The following is a 15,937-nucleotide window of genomic DNA, read 5'->3' as shown; positions in this document are numbered from 1 at the left end:
CAGTATTGGAGCTTTGGGCTGGGCGATCTCCCATCAATAAAACCATGTGGACAGAGTGTTAGTCACAATGATTGCTGCACCCAAATTCTGGCGTCTGCTTCCATCAACAGAAGCTCTGCCCCCTACAGTTACATTTTCTGTGTAAGCTCTTTATGAGTAAGTACAGCAATGTTGTATCCTGCTGGTAGTACGTATAGATGTCGTGGAAATATACTTGACTACAGGAGATTCTGCACACGCCACCAACACTGCCCCCCTCCCCCCCCCCACCTTAGAGAATCTATTCCAAGATGGATTCCATAGCCAATAATAGCAACAAATTTGAATTTCTTGCAGAAACTACCCCTCCCCACCTCATTGCCACTTCTGTTCTGACATTGTCAGAAAAGCAGCTTCTCTTAACTGAAGGTATTGAGAAAATGCAAGAACCCAAGTGTTTGTGTAAGTGAATCAGAGAAGCATTTTTGGAATTTTTGGGGTCACAGTTGTGAGCCAGTACAATTCAGGTTGGGAATTATTAATCATAAGTGGCACTGAATATGGTTATTCCTCCTTCTGCTTTAGACATGTCATCATCACACACAAATATCTCGACTCCGCCAACATTAATTTGGAGATGCCGGTGTTGGACTGGGGTGGACAAAGTTAAAAACCACACAACACCAGGTTATAGTCCAACAGGTTTATTTGGAAGCACTAGCTTTTGGAGCACTGCTCCTTCATCAGGTGATTGTGCTACCTGATAAAAGAGCAGTGTTCCGAAAGCTAGTGCTTCCAAATAAACCTGTTGGACTATAACCTGGTGCTGTGTGGTTTTTAACATTGATTCAGGTACCGTTACTAACGTATTGAAATAGTTGCCCTAATAATGAAGCTTGGCCACATTTAGGCTTTCTCTATTCCCAGAGAATCACCTGTCTTCTTTATTGACAACAAAGATGGATTTACATGAGCAGTCAGCCTGAAGTTTTGCTATAATATGAGCATCTGTATTATTTATAGCCCACATTAATCTCAGTTATTACACTATATTTAGATTTGGATTTAGATTTTATTGTCATGTGTACTCAAGTACAGGAGTGCAGTGAAGAATGTATAATGTCACCACACACGGCGTCATCTTAGATACAAAGGTAGCAAGGTACAAAAAACTTCAAAAAAGTACAACATTTAAAAAGTTAAGCATCACTTCCATAGAATGAGTACAAAAATAAATAAGGTATTAGTTAACATTTGGCCCATCTTAGAATATGTACGCTACTTCAGTCATTGGATGGCCCCTGTGTCTAATCTTAGACACAGCTCCACATATTTCAGATAGAGCTCCAAAGACAAAGAAGTAGCTGACTGTTTTGTGTTAACAGCACACTGAAGGTTCTATCCTTTGTAAGTCTTTGAAATGTTTCTGCCTCCTAACAGATGAGGTAGCAGGAAAGGTTCACTTCATACTTCAACAACCAGCTGCATTGATGGGAATCACAAACAGTGAGGTTGCATCAAGCCAAAAACAGGCTATTCAATTGCCCCCTCACCCACCCCTTCAAAAACAGGCTATACAATTGTCCCCTCACCCACCCCTTCAAAAACAGGCTATTCAATTGCCCCCTCACCCACCCCTTCAAAAACAGGCTATACAATTGTCCCCTCACTCACCCCTTCAAAAACAGGCTATTCAATTGCCCCCTCACCCACCCCTTCAAAAACAGGCTATTCAATTGTCCCCTCACTCACCCCTTCAAAAACAGGCTATTCAATTGTCCCCTCACTCACCCCTTCAAAAACAGGCTATACAATTGTCCCCTCACCCACCCCTTCAAAAACAGGCTATTCAATTGTCCCCTCACCCACCCCTTCAAAAACAGACTATACAATTGCCCCCTCACCCACCCCTTCAAAAACAGGCTATTCAATTGTCCCCTCACCCACCCCTTCAAAAACAGGCTATACAATTGTCCCCTCACCCACCCCTTCAAAAACAGGCTATTCAATTGCCCCCTCACCCACCCCTTCAAAAACAGGCTATTCAATTGTCCCCTCACCCACCCCTTCAAAAACAGGCTATTCAATTGTCCCCTCACCCACCCCTTCAAAAACAGGCTATTCAATTGTCCCCTCACCCACCCCTTCAAAAACAGGCTATTCAATTGTCCCCTCACCCACCCCTTCAAAAACAGGCTATTCAATTGTCCCCTCACCCACCCCTTCAAAAACAGGCTATTCAATTGTCCCCTCACCCACCCCTTCAAAAACAGGCTATTCAATTGTCCCCTCACCCACCCCTTCAAAAACAGGCTATTCAATTGCCCCCTCACTCACCCCTTCAAAAACAGACTATACAATTGCCCCCTCACCCACCCCTTCAAAAACAGACTATACAATTGCCCCCTCACCCACCCCTTCAAAAACAGGCTATACAATTGTCCCCTCACTCACCCCTTCAAAAACAGGCTATACAATTGTCCCCTCACTCACCCCTTCAAAAAGGATGGGAGGTCTGGCTGACAGGAATTCCCTGTGTAGTGCTAATAGGGTTGTTTTCCTTCCATGATGAACCAGGAGAATAATAGACTTGGAAGCAATTAGATTTCCTAAAGCTGCAGAACATCTTCGAGATGTCCTGAGACACATAGATACAGCATTCTCTCCCATTGGCAATTTCACAGCCGGCCTGGGTACAATTGAATTATACTCACCGAAAAATCTATTCACTGCATCCATAAGTGTCAGAGTCCCTCATGAAACGTGCTATCGAAAGGTGGGACAGTTAATCCTGACTGGCCTTCTTCATTTTTGAGTTAATGTTGACTGACATAACCAGTGAAATGACTATGAAATCATTATCGAAATATAGAAACAGCTTTCATAGAGGTAAATTGGGATGAGCCCAATTTCTCTTCTTAGTACTGATGCTGGAATGTTCTATCAAGACCAAGAGAGAAAAAGAAACAGATAGCTTATCTGTGAAATCTATTTGCTCTCTTTTCAAACATTCTTTTCTGGCTCTTTTACACTACAAGATTGAATTTAATAGCACAAGCGATATGAGGGAGCACCCTTCAATGTACATAACCTATTTGGAGGCTTTAAAGTCCTTTTCTGAAGAGGCTGGCATGGAGTACCACTGACTGTGAATGCTGCTGGCACCTTTCATTAACTAATGCTGTCAGGGACACATAATTTGCAATGGAGAGTACCAACCTCTAGAGCCAGCAGAGATCGGGCACATAAACATTGTCCAGGAGGGGTCCATCTGGCCATTTTCTGTTCGTCAAGGAAGGAAAAGGCATGGCATCTAATGGGTGCCCCTCCTGAGGTCAAGGTTCAGGTTTCAGTGTCCAGCATTAATCCCTCCATCCCATCATTCTGTAACAGTGTGTATCTCCCAACAGGAAACAGCGAATCCCTCCTCCTGTTAATGGCATGTGTAGTAACAGTGTATTACTAGTGAGGCAGCAGAAAGGTTCGGCTGAATAAAAGACCACAAAAGGGCTACCTACAAATGACTGTCACAACAAATTATCATTGCACTGTAAGCCATCCATTAGTACCATGAACCTAGCCCACACACCACATATTAATAATGGTCAGTCCACGAAAACAATAATTGAAGGTGACACAGATGACCCTTTCTTTATCTCTTTAATTTGCCTGTAGAATTAAGAAACCTGAGTTCAGATGTTCTTGCTGGTCTGCCTACAAATTATTTCCACTTTAATGAATGACCTCGCTCGCAAAGAAAAAATGGTTATTCATCTGAAGCCTTCCACTTTCACTTTCACTTACGCACCGACTGTGGCTTCACTTCCAACAATTTGTTCAAGTAACCATCCCTCATTTGTCAACCTGTGCAAGCAACTGCCACCATGAATTATTACCGTGTGGAGCACTGGACACCCAGTACACCCACTCTTTCATTCGGAGAAAGGCCATTAGCAGGAATTGTGGTCGTCTTTTCCACACATTGCCCAGAAAACTGAGCTCAACCGAACTGCTGCCTCAAGCGAAGTGAACATAACTGAACATATGCTTACCTTTTAACCTGGGATTTTTTTTGTCTAGGCCTTTAGAATAGCCCACGTTTTTCAAGCTTTTACTCACAATCCTATTAACATAGTTAAATTTTTATCTGAGGCAGGTTTGATGCAGTAAATTTGTGTTGGGCGATTAGGGCTGAGGGTAGCAGCCAAGGAAGAATTGGGCTTGAATGTAAAGTATTTTCAGTGGGAGAAAGGTCTCCCTCTTCCTCGAGGTAAATTCAACCCTGGACCCTAGCAGTGAAGGTAGTATCTGAATTGATTCTACAATTAGCCTTGTTTATCATCCCTGTACTAGCCTTTTGAAAGGGTTATCCAATTATTCCAGTAATCTGCTTTTTCCTCATCAGCGTGAAATTGTTCCTTCTCAAGTATTTAGGAACTGGAGAATGTTGATTGGCTGTTTGAGGGTAAATCCACATCGGACATGTGGGAGTATCTCAAACAATAGTTGATAAAAGTTCAGGAGAGTGAAGGATAGGTCTGGCCAGTTACATGATGTTATGACCTTGGTCAAAAAGAAGAGGGAAGCATATGTAAGATCTAGGAGAATGGGAACTGATGAAGCCCTCAAAGTATATAAGGAAAGAAGAAAAGCAGGCTAAAAGGCATCATGAAACATAGTTAGCAAACAGGATTAAGGAGAATCCCAAGGTTTTTTATACATAAATAAAAAACAAGAGGGTAGCCAGGGAAAAAGTTGGCCCACTCAAGGACAAAGGAGGGAATCTATGTTTGGAGCCAGAAGCGTTGGACGAGATCCTAGATGAATACTTCCTGTCAGTAATCACCAAAGAGAAGGAATTGGCGGAGAATGATCCCAGGGAAGAGAGTGTTGGATCTCTCAGGCAAATTGCTCTAAAAAGGAAGAGGTATTTGTGCATCTTAAAAGGTAAGAAGGTAGATAAGTCCTCGGGTCCTGATGGGATCTATCCCAGAATATTGAGAGAGGCAAGAGAACAAATTGCTGGAACATTAACAGACATCTTTGTGTCTTCTTTGGCCACAGGTGAGGACCCAGAGAACTGGACATTAGTCAATGTTATCCCATTGTTTAAGAAGGGTAATGGATAATCTTGGAAATTACAGGTCTGTGAGCGTCATTTTGGTGGTAGGGAAATTATGAAAAAAGATTCTCAGGGACAAATTCTACATGTATTTAAGCAAATGGACTTATTAGCAATAGACAGCATGGTTTTGTGCAGGGGAGGTTGTGCCTCACTAACTTGATTGAATTTTCTGAAGTGGTGGCGCAGATGATTGATGAGGGAAAAGCAGTTGATGTTGTCTACATGGACCTCAGTAAAGCCTTTGACAAAGTCCATCAGGGCAGACTGGGACAAAAGGTGAAGTCACATGGGGCTGAGCTGGCAAAATGGATATAGAACTAGCTTAGTCATAGGAGACAGAGGGTGGTGATGGAAGTAATGCTTTTCAGGGTGGAGAGCTGTGCCTAGCAATGTTCCACAGGGATCAGTGCTGGGACCTCTGCTGTTTGTGGTCTACATAGGCTGAAGAAATTCCTCCTCATGTCAATTCTAAAAGTTGCCCCTTCACACTGAAGCTGTACCCTTGGATCCTAGTCTCTCCTACAGGTGGAAACATCTTCCCCATGTCCACTCTATCCAGGCCTCTCAGTATTCAGTAAGTTTCAATAAGATCCCCCCTCATCCTTCTAAACTCCACCAAGTGCAGACCCAGAGACCTCAACCGCTCCTCATGTGACAAGTCCTTCATTCTCAGGAACATTCTTGTGAATTCCTTTGGACCCCCTCCAAGGCCAGCCCATCCATTCTTAGATATGGGACCCAAAACTACTCACAATATTCCAAATGTGGACTAAACAGAGCCTTACACAGCCTCAGTATTACATCCCTGCTCTTGTATTCTAGCCCTCTTGAAATGAATAAAAACATTACACTTGCCTCCCTAACTGCCAACCGAATCTGCATGTTAATCTTCAGGAACCTTGAACAATGACTCCTAAGCCCCTTTGTGCTTCAGATTTCCAAAGCTGTTCTCCAGTTAAAAAATAATCTATGCCGCTATTCCTCCTGTCAAAGTGCATAACCGCGTTCTTTCCCACGTTGTATTCCATCTGCCACTTCTTTGCTCATTCTGTTAGCTATACAAGTCCTTATGCAGCCTCCCCACTTCTTCCACACTATCTGTGCCTCCAACTATCTTTGTATCACCTGCAAACCTAGCAATAATGCCCTCTGTTCCTCTGTCCAGATCTTTAATGTATAATGTGAATAGCTTTGGTCCCAGCACTGACCCCTGCAGAACTCCACTAGTCTCCAGCTGTCATCCTTAAAAAGCCCCCTTTTTCCCCATTCTCTGCCTTCTGTCAGTCAGCCAATCCTCCATCCATGTCAGTGCCTTATCCCTAACACCATGGGCTGTAAGCTTATTTAGCAGATTCCTGTGCGAAGGTCTTCTGGAAATTCAAATAGATCACATCCATTGGATCCCCTTTGTCTAACTTGCTTGTTACCTCCTCAAAGAATTCTAACAGATTTGTCCGGCATGACCTCCCCCTGACAAAGCCTTGACTGTGCCCTATTTTGCTATGCATTTCTAAGTTCTCTGCAATCTCATCTTTAATGATGGACTGTAAAGTCTTACTAACCACCACCTTACCGGCATATAGTTTCCCATCTTCTGCCTCCCTTCTTTCTTAATTGGCACTGTTATATAAGCCATTTTCCAGTCCTCTCTAATTCTGGAAAGGTCACCACCGGTTACTCCACAATCTCCTCAGCTTCCTCCTTCAGAAATCTGGGGCACAGTCAATCCAGCCTGGGTCGTTTGTGTACCTTCAGATCTTTCAGCTTAGACAGCACCTTCTCCTTAACAATTGCCACTGCACTCGCATATGCCCTGCCTTTGTTGAAGTTATGGTGTCTTCCACTGGGAAGACTAATGCAAAGGATCTATTCAGTTCCTCTGCCCTTTGTTCACTATTGCATCTTCTCGAACCTCATTTTCTGGCGCTCCAATGTCCACTCTTGCCTCTTTTATATATTGAAAAAACGTCTCTCGCAATGTTGTTTCATATTACCCTCATATTTCATCTTCTCCCATCTATTGCTTTCTTAGTTATCCTCTCCTGGTTTTTCAAATATTCCCAGTCCTCTGACTTCCCACTAATCTTCACAGTGTTGCATGCTTCCTCCAACTCCTGCTGACATTCCGTATTGAGATGAACTGGCTCGGCTTTGATACATGAAAACAACATTGAGTAACCTCAGCATTTTCTTTTTGTATTCCTCAGCTCCTCCTTCCTCTATCTCGGTCATCGCAGCGGATACACCGGCAGCTTTCAGTCGCTATGAGGCTCAGAACTTCACTCTGGTCTGCATCGTTTCTGGAGGGAAGCCCGCTCCCACGGTATGTGTATGATATGAGGGAAGGGGTCTGCAATGTTATATTAGATTAGATTCCCTACAGTATGAAAACAAGCCCTTCAGCCCAACAAGCCCACACCAACCTTCTGAAGAGTAACCCACCCAGACCCATTCCCCTACCCTATATTTACCTCTGACTAATGCACCTAACACTGTGGGCAATTTAGCATGGCCAATTTACCTGACCTGCACATCTTTGGATTGGATGCTTTGGATTCTGCTTTGATCTCCTCTCTCGCTTTCTGTGTCTTTCAGAAAAGCCAAAGGTGTGCACTATCATTAATAACAAAATCTTAATTGCACTCAGATAGAGCGTGCAAAGACAGGGATACATCTAACTGCTTTGTGTTAATAGTGCACTGAAGGTACTACCTCACTCAAACCTTTTAAATGTTTTTGCCTCCGAAAAGACAAATTAGCAGTCAGGGTTCACTTAATGCTTTAACAACCATTGATGTTGACTCGAATCATGAACAATGTGGTTACAGAAACCATAGCTATGTATTTAGTAGCCCCCTCACTCATGCCTTCAAAATGGATAGAGGGCCTGACTGACAGAAATTCCCTGTGAGGACAGTGAATGATGTCGCTTCTGTGGCAAACCAGAAAGAAAGTGATTGCATTTTTGTTTTAGTCTGATTTCATCCGTGCTGGCAATGGCTTGACTTCTTGGATTTCCAGAAACTCCCAGTTATTTTGCAATGCTGCCATCTCCTTGCATCGGAGGTGCTCTTGAAATGCAGCAAGCACCAGAAACTGGGTGCCTCATTCCACGTACTGTCCTTCTGTACCTCTCACTCTGACTGCAAACACTGTGCCAATGTCCCATTTGACATGGTTGGTAAGGGGTCCTGCAGCAAAGAAATGGCTGAAAGCAAAGACAGATATGACTGTCTGATTTGGGATGGTGCCCTTTTCCTGAGAACAGGGAATTTGAGAATTCCAGGAGAGTGCGAGGTTGCAGGAAGAGTGGGACGGTTGTTTGGTCCGAATGATCATTTTCAGTTTCTAAACCCTCCCAACTAACAGCCCTGTCCTATTGGCTTCACAGAATCCCTCATGTGGAAGCTGGCTACTTGGCCCATTGGGTCCACACTGACCCTCTGAAGGGTCTCCCACCTATACCCACCCTCCCCCATTACTGTAACCCTGCATTTCCCAAGGCTAATGCATCTCACCTTCCGGTTTCCTCCTACAGTCCAAAAAAAAAGTGCAGATTAGGTGAATTGGCCATGCTAAATTGCCCGTGGTATTAGGTGAAGGAGTAAATGTATGGGAATGCGCTTAGATAGGTTGCTTTTCGGAGGGTCGGTGTGGACTTGTTGGGCCGAAGGGCCTGTTTCCACACTGTAAGTAATCTAATCATTCACATCCCCAGACACTATGGACAGTTCACCTAACCTACACATTTTTGGACTGTGGGAGGTAACCAGAGCACCCGGAGGGAATCCCCACAGACACGGGGAGAATGTCCACACAGACAGTCACCCGAAGCTGGTATCGAAAGCGGGTCCCTGGTACTGCAAGGCAATGGTGCTAACACTGAGCCACCATGCTGCCACAGTTTGCTGAAAGTTTTCATGTTTCTGTGTGTGTCCCCCTTAGGTATACTTCAAGCGAGATGGAGAACTGGTTGAAGTTCTCCATGTGTCTCAAACATCTTCAGATGGAGCCATGAGTAAAAGCCGAGTCCCTCAGCACCTCATCAGCCGGGATATGGATGACACCAAGATGCAGAAATCTTTGTCCTTGCTGGATTTTGAAGGTGGAGGCAGGCTCTTCACTGAGAGGCCCTTAGCCAGCATTACTGACAGTGTTGACCCAGCAACCACTGAAACAGAAAAGATTCCAGAGACGGTCATCAGCCGGGAGTTCCCAAGGTGGGTTTATCCCAGCGATCCGGAATATCTGTTCCGGCACACACAGATTCCAGTCAGCGATGGGACTGTCGAGGTCCGGGCCATGATCACCTGGACTTTGAACCCTGACCTGGATAATAACGCCTTGTTCAGCTGTGAGGTGAAGCACCCGGCCTTGTCAATGCCCATGCAGTCCGAGGTGATACTTGGTAAGTCCGAGAAATTATTGTACAGGTTTGTGAGACAATTACATGGAAGGTAAGGGTCCAGTTCCCCAGAGATTTGCACATCGATGCACAGCCCAATGATGGGGGAGCATCTTTACTGCACCTTCATCAGTTCAGGGATTTCTAAAACGTTTAATTCTCAGTGAACAATCTGTGAAGTAGGGGAACGCAGGAAAACCTGCAACCAAGGTGTGCATAGAAAGCTCCCACAGCTGAAATTACAGATGGTCAGATTATTTTGTTTGAAAGCTCAAGGACTGGCCAAGGCAGCAAAAGAACTCCCCTACCTTCCTTCAAATAATGCCAAGCAATTGCATAGAGGATAGAGAGGACGAGAGAGCTAGGAATGAGATTAGGCGAAACTTTATTACTCATAGGGCTGTTAGGAAAGAGCTGCTCCATTTTTTGAGGTATTTTAGATGCTGGAGGTGATTTCCTCAAATTCCAGGAGCAGCAATTACTGTTTTATATGCTGTTGCATTGTTTTGGAACTTTTTGGAACAGCAGATTAAAAGGGAGAAGAGCAGACAAAGGAAGCACATGGTGAGGACAGTGTAGGAGAGAGAGAGAACCTGCACAGTTTTCGCCTTTGCTGTTTGAATTTGTGTACCGCTGGACATCGGAGTGCATATGGGAAAATTAACAAACAGTGAAATTCACAAATAATCTTGGAGGAACTGTTGGGTGAAGTTCACAGCACAGAATCAGATAAGTTAATTGTTGTTTTAAGTCTCTCCAAGAGAAAGACTGCAGTAGTGAGTACAGTAGGTTCTTTCTTGATTATATGTTTTTGGAGATAAGTCTCTTGATTAAACTTAAAATATAAGCCATAGCTATTAATTTAACCTGGGGCAGTGTTTGTAGAGGAATAAGACGGTGTTATTTTCTGGGTCTGTAGATTGTGAAGGAGCAAAAATGGCCTTTGCAGTGATATGTACTTCTTGTCAGATGTGGGAGTTTAAAGAGAGTTTAAAGGTTACTGCGGATTATATCTGCCATAAATGCTGTTGGATGTGAATCTTATCAGATCGAATGGAGAGACAGATAGAAGCGATGAGGAATTTGCAACAGCAACAGTATGTGATGGATGGATGGCAGTTATAGGAAGGGGGGCAAGTCTCAGATACAATCACATAGATGGGTTAGCTCCAGGAAGGGTAAGACTCCTGCAGCTAGAGTAGGAGTCTTTTGTGGATATACTCATTTCAAACAGGTACGCTGTTTTGGAAAATGTAGGGGGGTGATGGATTCTCAGGGGAACGTAGCACGAACAGCCAAGTTTCTGAAACAGGCCCTTCGGCCCAACAAGTCCACACCGACCCTCCGAAGAGAAACCCACCCAGAACCATTCCCTGACACTACAGGCAATTTAGCATGGTCGATTCACCTAACCTGCACATTTTATTTGGACTGTGGGTGGAAACCGGAGCACCCAGAGGAATCCCATGCAGACACGGGGAGAATGCGTAAACTCCACACAGACAATTGCCTGAGGCGGGAATTGAACCCAGGTCTCTGGCGTTGTGAGGCAGCAGTGCTAACCACTGTGCCACCGTGCCACCTTTCTGGTATTGAGACTGGCTCTAATGCGTCAAGAGGTACGTTGGCTTCCAAGAGATCAATTGTGTTAGGAGATTCTGTAGTCTGAGGTACAGACAGATGTTTCTGTGGCCAGCAGAGAAAAAGCAGAATGGTGTGTTGTTTCCCTCGTGCCAGGATGAAGGATGTCTCAGAGACGGTGCAGAATGTTCTCACGGGGGAGAGGGACCAGCAAGAGGTCATTGTCCACATTGGAACCAACGACATTGGAAGGAAAAAGGTTGAGACTCTGAAGGGAGTTTACAGAGAGTTAGGTAGAAATTTAAAAAGGAGGTCCTCAAGGGTAGTAATATCTGGATTACTCCCAGTACTACGAGCTAGTGAGGGCAGGAATTGGAGGATAGAGCAGATGAATGCATGGCTGAGGAGCTGGTGTATGGGAGAAGAATTCACATTTTTGGATCATTAGAATCTCCTTTGGGTAGAAGTGACCTGTACAAGAAGGACGGATTGCACCTAAATTGGAAGGGGACTAATATACTGGCAGGGAAATTTGCTAGAACTGCTTGGGAGGATTTAAACTAGTAAGGTGAAGGGGGGAGGACCCAGGGAGATAGTGAGGAAAGAGATCGATCTGAGATGGGTACAGAAGTGAGTCAAACAGTCAGAGCAGGCAGGGATAACGTAGGACTAATAAATTAAACTGTATTTATTTCAATGCAAGGGGCCTAACAGGGAAGGCAGATGAACTTGGGGCATGGTTAGGAACATGAGACTGGGATATCATAGCAATTACAGAAACATGGCTCAGGGATGGGCAGGACTGGCAGCTTAATGTTCCAGGATACAAATGCTACAGGAAGGATAGAAAGGGAGGCAAGAGAGGAGGGGGAGTGGCATTTTTGATAAGGGATAGCATTACAGCTGTGCTGAGGGACGATATTCCCAGAAATACATACAGGGAAGTTATTTAGGTGGAACTAATAAATAAGAAAGGGATAGAAACTTGTAAGGAGATCTCAGCTATCTGTAAGAATAATAGGGTGGTTATGGTAGACTGGGACTGTCATAGTGTTAAGGGTTTAGATGGAGAAGAATTTGTTAAGTGTGTACAAGACAATTTTCTGATTCAGTATGGGAATGTACCTACTAGAGAAGGTGCAAAACTTGACCTACTCTTGGGAAATAAGGCAGTGCAGGTGACTGAGGTGTCAGTGGGGGAGAACTTTGGGGCCAGCGACCATAATTCTATTCGTTTTAAAAGGATAGACCAGATCTAAAAGTTGAAGTTCTAAATTGGTGAAAGGCCAATTTTGACAGTATTAGGCAAGAACATTCAAAAGCTGATTGGAGGCAGATGTTGAGGATTTGCTTAAGAAAAAGAAGGAAGCATATGTCAGGTACAGACAGGATAGATCGAGTGAATCCTTAGAAGAATATAAAGAAAGTAGGAGTATACTTAAGAGGGAAATCAGGAGGGTAAACGGGGACATGAGATAGCTTTGGCAAATAGAACTAAGGAGAATCCAAAGGGTTTTTACAAACATATTGAGGACAAAAAGGTAACTAGGGAGAGAATAGGGCCCCTCAAAGATCTTTGTGTGGAGCCACAGAAAATGGGGGAGATACAAACTGAATATTTTGCATCAGTATTTACTGTGGAAAAGGATATGGAAGATATAGACTGTAGGGAAATAGATGGTGACATCTTGCACAATGTCCAGATTACAGAAGAGGAAGTGCTGGATGTCTTGAAATGATTAAAGGTGGATAAATCCCCAGGACCTGATCAGGTGTACCCGAGAACTCTGTGGGAAGCTGGAGAAGTGATTGCTGGACCTCTTGCTGAGGTATTTGTATCATCGATAGTCACAGGTGAGGTGCTGGAAGACTGGAGGTTGGCAAACATGGTGCCACTGTTTAAGAAGGGTGGTAAAGACAAGCCAGGGAACTATAGACTGGTGAGCCTGACCTCAGTGGTGGGCAAGTTGTTGGAGGGAATCCTGAGGGATAGGATGTACATGTATTTGGAAAGGCAAGGACTGATTCGGGATGGTCAACATGGCTTTGTGTGTGGGAAATCATGTCTCACAAACTTGATTGAGTTTTTTGAAGAAATAACAAAGAAGATTGATGAGGGCAGAGCAGTGGATGTGATCTATGTGGACTTCAGTAAGGCGCTCAACAAGATTCCCCATGGGAGACTGATTAGCAAGGTTAGGTCTCATGGAATACAGGGAGAACTAGCCATTTGGATACAGAACTGGCTCAAAGATAGAACACAGAGGGTGGTGGGGGAGAGTTGTTTCTCAGACTGGAGGCCTGTGATCAGTGGAGTGCCACGAGGATCAGTGCTGGGTCCTCTACTTTTTGTCATTTACATAAATGATTTGGATGCGAGCATAAGAGGTACAGTTAGTAAGTTTGACACCAAAATTGGAGGTGTAGTGGACAGCAAAGATGGTTACCTCAGATTACAACAGGATCTGGACCAGATGGGCCAGTGGGATGAGAAGTGGCAGATGGAGTTTAATTCAGATAAATGCGAGGTGCTGCATTTTGGGAAAGCAAATCTTAGCAGGAATTATGCACTTAATGGTAAGGTCCCAGGGAGTGCAGGTTCATAGCTCCTTGAAGGTGGAGTCGCAGGTAGATAGGATAGTGAAGAAGGCATTTGGTATGCTTTCCTTTATTGGTCAGAGTATTGAGTACAGGAGTTGGGAGATCATGTTGCAGCTGTACATGACATTGATTAGGCCACTGTTGGAATATTGCGTGCAATTCTAGTCTCCTTCCTATCGGAAAGATGTTGTGAAACTTGAAAGGGTTCAGAAAAGATTTACAAGGATGTTGCCAGGGTTGGAGCGTCGGAGGTTGAGGGGTGACCATATAGAGGTTTACACAATTATGAGGGGCATGGATAGGATAAATAGACAAAATCTTTTCCCTGGGGTCGGGAAGTCCAGAACTAGAAGGCATAGGTTTAGGATGAGAGGGGAAAGATATAAAAGAGACCTAAAGGGCAACGTTTTCATGCAGAGAGTGGTATGTGTATGGAGTGAGCTGCCAGAGGAAGTGGTGGCGACTGGTACAATTGCAACATTTAAGAGGCATTTGAATGGGTATATGAATAGGAAGGGTTTGGAGGGATATGGACCGGGTGCTGGCAGGTGGGACTAGATTGGGTTGGGATATCTGGTCGGCATTGACGGGAAGGACCGAAGGGTCTGTTTCCATGCTGTACATCTCTATGACTCTATTTGGAATGCACTGCCTGGGAGAGTGGTGGAGACAGATTTCATGGAAGATTCCAAAAGAAGGCTGGGTATATGTTTAAAAGGGATGAAATTAGAAAGCTAGAGAGTGGGACTAGTTGGGTAACTCTTTCAGGTGTTGGTACAGACACAGTGGGTCGAATGGTCTCCTTTTGTACTGTAAAATGCTATGATTCTGTAAAGTCTCAGCCAAATGATGGTTCCTCTGGCAGCACATTGCTGTCTCAGGTGAACGCCAGCCCAGATTATACGGTCAGGTTTCTGAGTGAGACTTGGGACCTTCCGCACCCAAGCCACAGCTCCCACTCTCTGAAACATCAAAACCTTGGGATCTCAAGTGTGACCCAGGCCTGAACTGCTTCATCTTCTTAGGGCCCCAGCTGTTAGGATGGTACAGTTGACCTCAGCATCTCTGGGACATTGTAAATTACCCAATTTGTTGGATCACTGTCTACTCATTTCTGTCTTGTCATCAAAACCACAGCAACTTGCTGCTCAGCCGTTCTGGCGATGAAAAGGCCAGAGGTCAAAATGGCCAAACGAGGGCCAGTAGATTCTGCCCAGTGCGGTTAGCAAAGTAGACCCAAGGCCAGACAGCAGATGGGAAGCAAAGATCTGCCTGGGAGTTTGTGACTGTGAAGGGAGGAGAGCTTGGGATGGCAGCAGTCCAGATATTTTTGTGGGGATCTCAAGGGACCCGTCTTGTTCCTCCCAGCCCAACAGGAAGGATCTTAATGGATCTTCCTTTGTGGTGTCACCAGTAAACCTGATGCAGAGGGCAAGATCAAATCCTGTGCCTGAACAGCACCCTCTTTTCCCAGGGGCTGGCACACCCCTCGTTGCCATTTGCAATGCCCCATCTGCCACCCATTGACCTTAACTGGATGGCAGGGGTCAGGAGACAGAAACCAATTTCAGCACATTATCTCCCAAATTAAGGCTGTGGGAGCTAATGCTAGTGCCTCAACCATCACCTTGATATGAACTGGTAGAGCAAAGGCCAGGGGATTAAACCTACAGCCTGCCCTCAGTGGTAGATTTTACAATGGAGCTAGAGCAGACAAGATTCCATGTTGGGTGTCTGGGATATGAAAATTTGCCTTCTGAAACATTTTTAATGGAAGGGTTGCCTCATTTCCGACAGCCAATCGTTGCAAGTTTTTGTTTTCTGTTGCATTCAACAAACAAATGTCTAATGATGTGATAAGCATTTACCTCAGCCTCAAACTGCATTCACATATTCGAACAGATAATAATGATGTAATCTAATGTCTCCATTTTATAGCCTGTGTTTTACAGTGCCGTAAAATGCAATTCTCTGGAATGTGGTTTAGTTTGGATTAGTTATGCCTGTTGGCATCAATTGATGAGGTAGTAAATGAGGTAGTAGGCATTTTTCATTACATTGTAGCCCCTTAGTTGTCAGCTGGGATGAATCCTGTGTGAGCTTTTGCATGTAACTCATCAATCAATCATTAGTACAGGACCAAAGCAAGATATTGTGGGTTCTGGAAAGCCGCATTAAAAAAGAGAAAGCTCTCAGCACGTCAAGCAGCATTTTGCAGAGAGTGAAGCACAGTTAACATCGCAGCT

At 44.4% G+C, this 15,937-nt stretch overlaps 1 protein-coding gene across 2 annotated transcripts in view; it reads left to right on the top strand.

Moving 5' to 3' along the window:
• igsf21a (immunoglobin superfamily, member 21a) overlaps positions 1–15,937 on the top strand; it is a 392,300-nt gene that overhangs the window by 251,360 nt on the left and 125,003 nt on the right. For both annotated transcript variants that reach the window (XM_087980554.1, XM_043675638.2), the window contains 2 exons: positions 7,312–7,427; positions 9,050–9,512. In XM_087980554.1, coding sequence (XP_087836680.1) covers positions 7,312–7,427; positions 9,050–9,512 — 579 coding nt within the window. The remainder of the gene's footprint in view (positions 1–7,311; positions 7,428–9,049; positions 9,513–15,937) is intronic.

The sequence above is a fragment of the Chiloscyllium plagiosum genome, unplaced genomic scaffold, assembly GCF_037043375.1.
Source record: "Chiloscyllium plagiosum isolate Xiang-an unplaced genomic scaffold, Cpla_swu_hap1 HiC_scaffold_37, whole genome shotgun sequence".
Lineage (NCBI taxonomy): Eukaryota > Metazoa > Chordata > Chondrichthyes > Orectolobiformes > Hemiscylliidae > Chiloscyllium > Chiloscyllium plagiosum.
The sequence above is the reverse complement of the archived record's forward strand: the minus strand, read 5'-3'. Positions and strand labels throughout refer to the sequence as shown.